We start from the raw sequence: 12220 nt of genomic DNA on the forward strand, positions 1-12220 counted from the left end.
AGAACCCAAATTTTAAAGTTTGGAGTGTTATTAGTTTTTTAGGTGCTTAGAATAATTGATTTCTCATAACGGTATGAAGTACTTAATATATTTAGTCTTTCAATTTGTTCTAATGATTATTGAGTTATCAGAAATGAGTTACTAAACGTTTTAATTTGAATAGGAAAATCTATAGTAACTGTGCTTTGTGTGACCAACACAAAGGGTAAAAAATGCATGCCCCAATGATGCCTGGTTATCGCGCATAGTACTTATCAACTGCGCATGAAAATAGCCTTTCAGTATGCAAGTAGACTGGAGAGACGTCCAGATATTCGTCATAGAGATTGTTGAAGTTTTTGCTTTAGATCTCCATAGGTGCTAAATTAAAATCTGACAATAAGCGAGAAAGTTTTCTAGAATTGCATTTTATTGGTTGAACATATAATCCACTCTATTAAACTTTATTAGTTTCAGCTGGTTTAGCGATTTAACTGTAAATTAATGTACAGAAATGGTGACGGTGAGATTTCTTCGTAATTAGCCACGAGAACAAAAATATTGTATCCAAGTTAATACAGAACAGATGAGGTGAGCTGAAATTTCTCGTGAGATATTTTCTAGTATTAAATACAACAATGAAGTAGCATGCAAGGTGCAAGTCCTTTAGCAAATATGTGCTAATGTAATAAAGATATTATGTATATGCTTAAGTTTGTATCACATCGGCATAACAATACAAAAATTCTAGTCACCTCAAAATGGGAATGTTCGAAAACATTTTTTTGTGATTTTCTTTTTTTTAGTAATTAAATTATCTTATATGAATTGCAGGTGCGCACGCGAACTTTGGTTACTGATGAGCATGGAACTTATTTTCACGGTCTTACATTAGTATAAAATTGTGAACGTTCAAATTACAGCTGACTGAAAATCACAGCTTGAATTAACAATTTAGCTGCTTTGGCTGTCAAAAAGTACAAAAATAAATTCCAATAGCTACACACTTCAGCGCTCCAGTGAAATGTATTCATTCCAAGAATCCTATCGACAATCTCAACTGTGAACTACAAACTCTAGCTTAACATTACGTGTCTTAAGTGAGAAAAATTAAAGCCATGTTTTCAAAAAAAGAGTCAATAAATTAATAATCTAATTTGATGCCCGAAGATGAGGCACTTTCGGGTATCAGTGAGATGACGATTGACAGGTTAGAGATTCCTATTAAACATGTGTAATTTCCGCTATAGTATCAGGCGGCTGGCTGCTGCGGTCTCTTTGCTGTGCAAATGACAGGAACACTTGCTCCAAAGTGGTTTCACTCAAAGTGTAGTCCTCCATGATGGAGTGGAACTTTTTCAGACTCTCCATTTCCTTGAACATGTCACTCCACTTCCTGCCACCCTTGATTTGGTAGTGCAGCAAACCCTAAATATTACAGTTAAATAAAAACCATTTCCTCGTTAGGTTGAAAAGAACTCACTAAATGCTCGTCGAGCAACGTGCACGGAGCGAGCTCCCTCTCGATGTCGATTTTCAGGTTGGCAAGTTGCCTGCCACCTTCGGACATGGCCTCGTGGTCGGTTCCCCAGGACAAACTCTTCACTTTCACCATCAGGGTGTAGCCCTGACCATACTTGTCCTTCAAGTGGCCGATCGGCCCCAGACACACCAGCTTTCCAGCGACCATGATGCCAAGCCTTGAGCACAGAGCTTCACACTCATCCATGCTGCAATTTAAATTATTTCCAGTACATTATAATACTTTTAATGATTGCTTCTAAAACAATGCTAATCTATTTCAACTTATAACTGATAAGTCAAGATTCAGCTAAAAGAAAAATAAAATTAACCAACAAAATTTAAATTATGTTAGATGGAACTGAAATAGACTTTACCTGTGGGATGTGAGAACGATCGACTGTCCTGCTCTCTGACACGACGCCAGTGCCTGCCAAAGCTGTCTTCTGGCAATTGGATCAACACCGCTTGTTGGTTCGTCAAGAAGAGCAACTGGTGGCTCGCCGATCAGAGCCATGGCGGCACTTAATTTGCGCTGGTTGCCTCCACTGTAAGTGCCTGCTGGTCGGTTCGCGTACTCGGTCAAACCAAGTGCCTCTAGCCATTTATTTACGACTGAAAAAACATATTATCTCATTGAGGCTAGGAAATTAAAATATATAGTCCATAAATATATTCAAAAACATTCTTATATTTAATGTATATTATTATATATGAATAAAATGTTTACAACTAAAAAGTTAATGGGGATATATTATGAACGTCGCATAATTTGAAAAATTAGGAATTTATAAGATTTCCCATTCGATAGGGGATTTCAATAAATAGGGCTGTTAATTTTTTAGGGTGTTTTAATTACTGACAATTTTATGGGGTTTAATAGTTTATGTTAATGATCAAAACCTTGAACCTAATTAATATTTAAAATGACTCATTTCTGTGAAAAATCTTCTATTTTAGCAATTTACCGATGAGCTTAATTTTGATGAATATTACCGTTCGAGAGACAAGAAATAAAAAATGAATATTATCTCGCTATCTAAATTTTCTTTGAAATCTAAATGTCGAGTTGTTTCCTTTTGCAAGAATATTTCAAGGCGAAAAAATATATATTTTCCATTAAAAACATTCGCTAATATGTTTCCAGACCTATGAGTAGAATGCACAACCATACCTCCGTGAACTTGCTCCTTTGGTACGCCACGAAGTCGAGCGTACAACTTCAGAGTTTCTCTGCCTGTGAGAACGCCAAGCTGCGCATCCGTCTGAGGACAGTAGCCCAGGCCAGACAAAAAGTGGCTTCGGTTTCCACTCAATCTGGAGCGTCCTAACAAAGCATCGCCTTCAGTCGGTGGTGCAGCTCCTGTGAGCATTCGGAACGTTGTGGACTTTCCAGCCCCGTTGACGCCGAGCAAGCCAAAGCACTCTCCTCGCTCCACTCTGAAACTGACTCCGCGCACCGCAGGGAACCGGCCTTTGGTGACTGGCAAACCGTACTGCTTGTGGAGGGTGTCTACAGCAAGGATGGGCTGATTACTTCCAATAGAATCAATTTGGTCTTCTCCCGCATTTGAAGGTGCTAAATGAGAGTCAAGCAGTGAACAAAAGATCATGTCTCAAACCAAATTATGTTCATACATTGGATGCATCTTTTCACTCTGTTTGTCTCCTCTTGGACATCTTGGTCATCTGAGGAGCCGTCTACTTCATCTCTGGGGTGCAATCGCTGGTCTATTTTCCTCAGAACTTTCTCTGATATACGATTTAGCACTCCCGAATCCAGAAGGAGGACAATACCAATCCACAGGAATGAGCCGATGGTAAAGTAGATGAGTTCTTGGCCGATTCCTCCATGACGGACAGCCCAGTTGCCGTCGTAAACTGTTTTGTTGCCCCACATGTAGGATGCAGGTTTGAAGCACAGATCATACTGCTCGCAAATGCGCTCTAAGGTTTCCAAAATAAAATTTTGTTGACCCCGTCAGATATAAATCAATGGTTTCTCACTCACCACAGCACATGACAAGGGGAGAATTCCCTTTGCACGCAAAGTCTTTCACCGTATCAGGAATAGTTCTGCACATGGAGTTGTAAATGGCAGTTCCAGAGAAGTGAGTGAGGCTTGAAATGAGGGCAGAGTGGGGCATAAGCAGGCCAAAAATTATCCTCAAAGCTGAGCCGTAATCTTCCCACATGGGAAACATTTCCAAGGCATAAAGGATGACATTGACGATTCCACCTGAGAAATAAAATGTAACCCAGAAATAAATTCGTTTAAATGACTTACCAATGAAAAGGGTGATGAACGTGGTGAAACCAAATGCAGAGGGGACACTGTCCTTTACAAAGCTGATGAAGTAGGCAAACATTGTGCCAGAGATTCCATACAAGAAGAAAATGGAGAACAACACACCTGTACAAATATGTGAAATTATTTGGTGCAAAATTTCGCCATGATTAATTTACCCAGCTCAGTGCCAGAGGTAAAGATGTGTTGAGTGTCAAATGGGAAGATCACAGCAAGGACGACAACAGTCACAGTTGAGGTGATAATTGCATCTATTATGAAATAACTCAGCCAGATCACATAGAGAGGACACCCAGCCATAATCTAAAGATTTAATTATGTTCATTACACAGTACAGATTTAGAGAAGAGAATTGATTTACCTGCAACTGCCTAGCTCCTAGCACTCTTTCCTGAAGAGGCAGCACCATATTCACCGATGTTGCGAAAATCCAGCCAAGATGAGCTAGCGACAGCCATATAAAGGCGATGGCAGCTGACATTGCTGCATAGTTGTTCATGTGGCTCCCCTTTTTTATTTTTGAAAATATAGCAAAAACTTATCAAACGTATTTTAAACTAACCTCTGTGTTGACAGGGAGAGGTTGATTTTCGGTCAAAATTTCATAAGCTGATGAAGCGTGGTACTTGAGTAAGGCGTTTGAAATCAGGTTAAGGGAAATTGGCGCCGAATGCCACGAATCATAGCTGTAGAGGCCATTGACCCGAAGCGTCTCATTCACAGAGGTAATCCTTGCGGCAGCAATGTAGTTTCCTCTGTACTCTAAGAGACTTTTAGTCCCAATTTCAATCAACTTATCCTCAAGCTTGTCGACCTAAATACAAGAGGGCTATGTAAAAAATATTACGATTGAAGAATGCCTACCTCGGTTACTCCAGCTACTCCTCGCAAATTTGCCGCATAGATTTTAGATAAGAATCCTGCTTGGTCGGTGGTATCCCGCTCATAAAGCACACGCAAAGTGCTCTCAGAGCCATACTGACTCAGGCTGATTGGTAATTCGGGTTCAGATTCAAGGTCAATTGACATTGTAGCATAAGACAACACTACAGCACACAGAGTCAGCAGAACGGGAAGCAAAAACTGTTTTGAACATAATTTTAATTTCATTTTGAAATAAAGATAAAAATTTAAAAATACCTGAAGGAGCAGGTAAAGCCATTGCCTTTTGGAGACAATCATCTTTTTAACAGTCAGAGCATGAATTTGCTCATAAATCAGGTTTGCTCCACTTATCTTTGTATCTGAATCCTGTGGAACTGACGAGGCACCATTTCCATTGTCAGTTATATCAAAATCTCCCATATTTTCATTGGCATATTTTTTTGCTGACAGTTCTCCAACCCTAAACATCAGATTTTGAATGTTGCATTTTTAAACGGGTTAGAAAATTCTTACTTGAGGAACACTTCTTCCATAGTTGTGACGGACACTCCAATACTTGCAATCCCGAGCTCATCCTTAGATTTTTCAAGGGCATCAAATAACTTTGGAAATTTGTCCACTTGGTTTGATGGAAGGGTGAACGTGATGGGACCAGTTTTGGGTGAATCTGTTCCATCTTCAGAACTATTTTCCACAATCACTTCTGGAATAATATCCTTGAGAGTTTTTGTTAGGGTTTTCTCGTTGCAGTTGTTTTTCCTCAGCAGATTCAAGTGGTATCCAGCGCCTACAAATTTAATAAATGATTGAGCATTGAATTTTACATTTCAGATAGAGTTACCAAAGACTTTCTTCAGGTACATGGTCGATCCACAACACTCCACATTTCCGTGTGACATGATTGCGATTGTGTCACCCAACACATCTGCTTCCTCCATGAAATGTGTGCTCAACACGATTGTTCTTTGTTTTCTCAAGTGCTACATCAGAAATCGTAAAGAAAATGGAGAATTTACTATGAAATTTTGTCCATACCAGCAGCAGGTCCCAGATCTCGCGTCTTGCTTCGGGGTCAAGACCAGAAGTGGGCTCGTCTAACATAACCACCTGAAATATGAGACAGTGAGACGCCTTCTTCATCCTGCAAAGGTTTACTGTACCTGTGATCCTCCAATCAAGGCGATCGCCAGTTGTAGTTTCCTTTTCATTCCTCCAGACAGCTCAGAAACCAACGCGTCCTTTTTACTGTCCAGCCTAACAATAGACAACAGCTCCTCAGCTTCACCCCGTGCTTGTACCATTGAGTTTCCTTTCAACTAAATTAAAATTTAAACTTAACAAATCCACCATCAGGCTGTAAGAATAATTTTACCATAGCAAAGAACACCAAGTGCTGTTGCACCGTGAGTTCTCCAAAGAGCAGGTTGTGCTGTGGGCACAACCCCAGCGACTGTCTGATTTCCGAAAGGTCGTGTTTCAGGTCGTAGCCCAACACCTGCACTTTTCCATCTGATGGCGATATCATTCCAGTCAGAATTGACATTGTGGTCGTTTTGCCTGCTCCGTTGTGCCCGAGCAGAGCGGTGATTTCTCCTTTGTAGATGTCCAGCGAGATGCCACGCACTGCCCGCACAGGAGGACGTCCCAGCAAGCCTGGGTACGTTTTCCGCAGGTTTCGGATGATGATTCCCACCTTGTCATCAGTCACGTCTGTGGTCAGGGGCCGCTCATAGTTTTCTTGGCTCACTTCCGCAGGGTCTTCAACTAAAATTTAAATGTGTAATAACCGTAATGGCAAAATTCTGCAAAAGCAACAGGGATAAATAAGCATTATCAACACAACAAATTTAAGCTTAGGCTTAACCAGACAAATGGATAGAATAGCTTAGTTCTTTGTGTGGCTGCCAATCTTTAGTGTGTGAAAGAAATCCCCCTGAATCTAGTGCTGCACTTGCGCCAGATCTTACTGTTTCATTAGCACGACATCATTTGAGCGAGCGCGGTGTGCGTAACGTCTAGCTCAAGAATTTGAGGTAGTAAAAATTGGTAAAAAAAATTATTGGTGAAGTGAATTGTGTTCGCGTTAACCTGCATTAATTTATAAATGTGATTTGAATTTATAATACGTCTCTGTATTGCAGTAATCACTGCCACTGTGCGTGTGTCGCGGAAATTCTATCAGAATACTGTTTGCGCATTGCACGCTTGAACTGAACCCTTGTGGGATATTGCGATAGGAAATTTTGTTACGAATATTGTATTTGTGTCTTGGCTTTTTTACTCCTATAACTAGACATAACACGACAAAGGATCTGGTTGAGCTCTTTCGGGTTGAGCTATTTGAAATAATCATATTACAGTGGGAGCCGCTAGGTTGGTTTCAATAGCCTAACGACCATGGTAAGATTATAATGCAATCAAACAAAAAGCTTGTGACAAGTAAAATATTTCTTGAAACATTTATGCATTAAAAACTCCCACTTTCTAGAGCGAAGCAACAAAGGTTTGCAATTTCAGCTGAAAATATGCTTTAATCATCTTACTCTGCCAAAGGTCCCTAGTACACCCAACATATTCTGTGAGTGATATAACTTGAATTTAAATTAATTTTAATATTTTTGTGGACTACTCACTTGTTCGAGTTCTTTCCCTTTCTCCTAACCAGTATGCTCTGGTGGCGAAAAAGAAGTAGGGCTGTTTGTAGCCATACTGTCCAGGATGCACTTCGCTGACGTACCAAGTGATGACTGCATACAGCACGAGGTCAATAATGTACATACAGAGCACGTTCAACAGAGATATGTCTCGAGGAGTTCCCGTCCCAGACATGTGAATGTTACCCCACTGGGCACCAGCACCTACAAGCAGCAATTTAGTACAGGATGAGAGTTGGATTGTGAATTTTACCTCTCCGCTCTAGTTCAAGAACAGAATCAAAGGTGAAGAACAAGCCCATGTTAGGGAAAATCATCATGATGCATTTGGTGAAAAATCCTGGGTTTTTTGAATTCACGTATTGCGAAGGAATCACAAGGGATAGAAACCAGACGACAAAACTCACAGTCATTGCGATGAGGGCTGAAATTTTTTAGAAAGTAGAACTGATTTATTCTTGATTATGTGATCAGCTTACGTTTGGAAAAGAAAGTGCTGATGGCAAAGAGGAAGACAACAGCGCTGGCACAATACATCATAAGCATGAAGAACAGAAGAGTGGGACTTGATTCGTTCAATACTGCGCCAGAAGCCTCATCAAATGCAAATGTGAGAAGAAAAACGATCAAAATCATAGTCACAACTCGGATGAGCAAGGCGTCAATCAGCCAGCCAGCCCAGAAGGCCCACTTCTCCATTCCCATCAGCTTCATCAGTTCCTAACATTAAATACAAAATAATTGGGTTGCAGTGCTAGGAAAAATTTGGACTACCTTGGCTCCAGACTGCTTTTCCTCAACCACTCGTTTCGTTACTGTGGTGCAAAGGATGATGAAACTGAACATGGACACAAAAGGCAGCATGCTTTTCACTGCAAGGGAGTATCCGTGGTCATCAGTAAATGGAGGGTAAGGCATTGTTTGCAGAAGCATCTATCAAGTTTAATGATAAATATTGTTTAATAAAAATTTAATGGATGCAACAAACTTGGTCTCCTATGTATTTGGGTGGTCTCTGCAACTCATGGGATTGAGCTAGCTCAATAAAGGCTTTGTTGGTGATGAGTTGGATGCCAATGAAGCCACTTTGCATGTAGGTTTCTGCAATTATAAGTGGTGTGAGTGCGAGTAGACGTCTAGTAATTACCAAAATATATTGGATAAATTACTGTAAAAACGGGAACATTCAATGGTCTCGAGAACCATTTAGTAAAATAATTTTTTAACATTTTTATTTTCTCATACCTGATCGATAGTCACTGGGGCCAATTGCAAGTGAATCGATTAGTTGATCAGTCTTGAAGTGGTCCTTGATTCTGATCTTATAATCCAACTTCTTTGGAACCTGACCATTTGTAGATGTGGCAGCATCGCCCTCAAAGACCAAGCAGGCGATTTTCCTCTCCAAATAGTAGTTATCTGTTTTGTTGGAGAGCAATCTGTGTTGGTACAGCATTTCCTCCACTGAGTTGAAACCTTCTGCGCCTGCAAGGGTGATAAAAAAGTGAGCATCTTAACTTTTGTATACTTGCAGGAGCATTTTACCTTTTAAACCTCCAAATTCCTTGGCTCTATTGACTAAAGTTTCAGTGAAGCTATTTTTAGGTGCATAGAACACCTCAAATAGTCTTAGGTTTGACCGTAACTCTGCTTGGTCTTTGGGATCAAAACGCTTTGACTCATTCACTTCAACGCTACCAAGAGAGCTGGCGTTAGCCCGTAGGAAGGCGATGATTGCGAATAGCACCAATGGCACAAGAATTTCCAGCAGAGTAATGAACCAGTGTCGACGCCGCACTAGGACGCTGTTCTTCCAAACCAAAACGCCCAAACGGCGGATCCTCGACGAAAATAACATTCTTAGGCCAACCTGGAAGTTGAAAATAATTGTTTTAGCAGCACATCAACTATTACTTAGATAAACAATAAGAACGGTATACTATAAGCAATTCAATTTAAGGCACCGATTTATATTTTATTTGCAAAAATGTAAAGCACAGCGAAAATATACGCCCTTTTCCAGTCAATAAAAAATTATATTAGATCAATCTCAGGCTCTTGATCAAGTCTTAAGAAAAAGGACATAATATTGACTTGCCGTTTTTCATTTTAATATTTCTAATAGTGAGAATTAACATTTGGTGAAAGGGTGATGAATAAACTCTCAGAAGTTTGAATTTCTTCTCTTTATAATTAAGTTGAGCAATAGGACACTTCGACCTTAAACAATATTAAATTCGAAATCAGAAAATAATTCTTAGCTACAATATCAAATTTGAACTCAAACAGATAAACATTCTCAGAAAAAAATATTTGACAAATCAATCTGAATTGAATTTAAAACAAATTCAATAAGAACAAGAATTTCCTCGCTTGATCTGAGGCTGTTGCTGTTAAACGCTCAGAATTTTAAGAAATAATGCCACCTAACTGGTTGAAGGTTTGGGGAAATCTGATAAAAATTATCTCTGTTGCATTACGAATTTCTGAACAACGCCTAATAATACTAACAATACTCTGACCCTGAATCAAAAATGAAGGAAGTAGCAGATCGGCTCCGCAACCGCCACAAACATTAATATAGCATTCATTCAAATACTAACTTTATAACATCCCACAGGTATGCTGCCTCTTCTCACACGTTTTATAAAATTTTTGACGAATTTTTTAATAACATGAATGTAATTTGAGCTAGTGTGAGAGTAAACAAACGAACACAATGTGGTATTCTTAAATTATATCTGTTACCATCCTTGCCTTGAACTTTTATATTTTAAGTAGAGGCTATGCGAAAATGAAAAGTATGTGCACTGTGCAGCGAGAGCAAGTGGAGGAAAGTGCGAGAACAGACTCCTTGCGCCTGGGGCAAATCAAAAAATGCTAGTGATGCGCGAAATTAGAGATCGCGAATTGCGTCGGCTTTTCTTCGTCTGCAGTGAATTACGCTGTATGATGAGCCGGTTCTTGATGGTGCCAATTTTACTTGCAGCGGAAGTTTTACACAAGTGGATATGAATTTCACCTGATTTTTCATGGACAAAATCAGTTTTTAATTCGTGGATGAGCCTTTACCGACACTGTTAAACCGCTCCAAACTTGGCTTGAATTTTGTGGTCTATCGCTGTTTTGTGCTCCGTCGAGCCAACGAGATTTGCGATTTCTGCTTACGCGCATCTTTATCAAATTTGATTCACCACAGGTGTGGAAGTCTTTTCGTGCATTTTTCTGCTATTACGTAGCACAATTCACTTATCAGCTCCATCAGTCCAATACAAAATAGGACAGGGAAAAAGTAATCAAAAATATTATTTCGGAATGCCACATCCAGTTATTATATCAAAGCTCATCTAGTGCAACAACTAACTGCAACTTGTTGGTGTTTCAAGTTTGGTGAATTGTCAACTTGTATATAAACGATAGTTTCAAGCTCCACTAAAAATTCAGGAGCACTCATGTAAATCAAAATGCAAAAAAAATGGTCAAATTATATCATCTCGTTGTTACTACTTTCAAGTTTTTTGGGCAAACTCTAACCAGAAGGCACCATGACAATCCTATTACATGGAAAAGATTTTGATTTTCTTAGTGTTGGCTTCAGCTCTATTTATTGCTAAATTGAACAATTAAATTGTAACATATTAGATAACCGTTTTAAAAGCCAAAATTGTAAACAATATAAACAATATTGTAAGATATTTCTCTACTCATTTTCAGTTTCAGTTCAATATTAGAAATTAAAAAAAAAAATCCCACCAACAACGTGAATAACATTACAGTAGTTGTTATTCCTTGTTTAATCGTGTATGAGATATTTCCTGGAAGTGCTATAAATAATATAGATTACGATGCCAATACCACGGAACAAGTAAGTTCAGTTTTGAATTCTTTCATGGAGCAACCTAAGCGATTAGTACTTTCAACATAGCTTTGCATTCTTCATTTTGAATGTTTGTTTAACAGTTGTGCTTCTTCTGACTCACTCAAATTCAGATTTGGTCTTTAAAAATAAAACATGGAATGACACAATAAGCCCTACAAACAGTTAATAGAGATTACAAAACTCGCCGTCTTTACAATGTAACTAAAAGAACTTTCTGCAACTATCTTATACTTTCCCCGGTTTTTACTTTTGTGATATGTATTTTTTGTCACGGACAGTTACCCTAAATTACGAATAATAGGAAACTTGGCCATTCCTGAGCTTTGTGACTCATGCTCGCCTACATTATAGAGAGGCGAGTTTAACCAGTATTTGTACGTAGTTATACCGTTATCCCGGGCATAAAAATGAAGAAAACTTCCTAAATTTTGTTTGAATGAATTCCGTACATTCATGAGAAACGCCATAACTTCTCATTAGAGTCTCGAGAATTTAGGCACAAAAAGATCCATTCCCATTTTTTGCTTAGTCTAAGGGAGACAAAACATGCATGAAGCATGAAAGTAGAGCAGTAGGAATGTAAAAACCTGAAGCGTGCAATTGAATGTGAGAGAACAAACCTTAGGAAACCCGATAACACGATGATTGACTTGGTCCTTCGTAGGTGACACCCTGTTACGGCCCATCCAGTCCTTCGGCCTTGGCAATCATATTAATACCTCGTAAACTGTTAAGGAAAATATGTAAATTTTGCACAAAATCACGCCATAAGTGTAAACACTAACCACACCTACCTTTCCTTTTGACAGCGACTGCAAAGCAAAAGCACTACCGCTACTGCAGCTCACTTGCAGGCACAGGCAGTAATGTCATCCCAGCACTGTGAGAGGGATTACCAACGCATGCGCAATACGCCTCAACTTTAAATAGCGAAGACCGCGAAATCAGTTGCAAACAGGATTTTAGTCTTTCGTCCCACTAACCGGAGCCATT

The 12220-nt window shown here is 39.3% G+C and overlaps 1 protein-coding gene across 3 annotated transcripts; it reads right to left on the reverse strand.

The window, feature by feature from the left end:
* Positions 1-379: 379 nt before the first annotated feature.
* LOC135933944 (phospholipid-transporting ATPase ABCA1-like) lies at positions 380-11954 on the reverse strand. 3 transcript variants are annotated; one of them, XM_065475415.1, is made up of 26 exons: positions 11848-11954; positions 8893-9217; positions 8593-8832; positions 8336-8448; positions 8122-8280; positions 7827-8067; positions 7601-7771; positions 7327-7551; positions 7237-7269; positions 6066-6457; positions 5854-6009; positions 5729-5800; positions 5535-5673; positions 5207-5480; positions 4949-5153; positions 4673-4891; positions 4371-4622; positions 4170-4316; positions 3967-4111; positions 3788-3913; positions 3512-3739; positions 3139-3447; positions 2675-3079; positions 1878-2115; positions 1463-1709; positions 380-1407 (listed from the first exon to the last, which is right to left on the reverse strand). In XM_065475415.1, exons 1-26 carry the CDS (start codon positions 11911-11913, stop codon positions 1204-1206), a joined length of 5331 nt encoding a protein of 1776 aa, XP_065331487.1. In that variant the 5' UTR covers positions 11914-11954; the 3' UTR covers positions 380-1203. The 3 variants fall into 3 exon arrangements, with proteins under 3 accessions (XP_065331487.1, XP_065331486.1, XP_065331489.1); XM_065475414.1 differs by having other exon boundaries at positions 7237-7284; XM_065475417.1 differs by lacking the exon at positions 7237-7269.
* Positions 11955-12220: the final 266 nt, after the last annotated feature.

This window comes from Cloeon dipterum, chromosome 1, assembly GCF_949628265.1.
Source record: "Cloeon dipterum chromosome 1, ieCloDipt1.1, whole genome shotgun sequence".
NCBI lineage: Eukaryota > Metazoa > Arthropoda > Insecta > Ephemeroptera > Baetidae > Cloeon > Cloeon dipterum.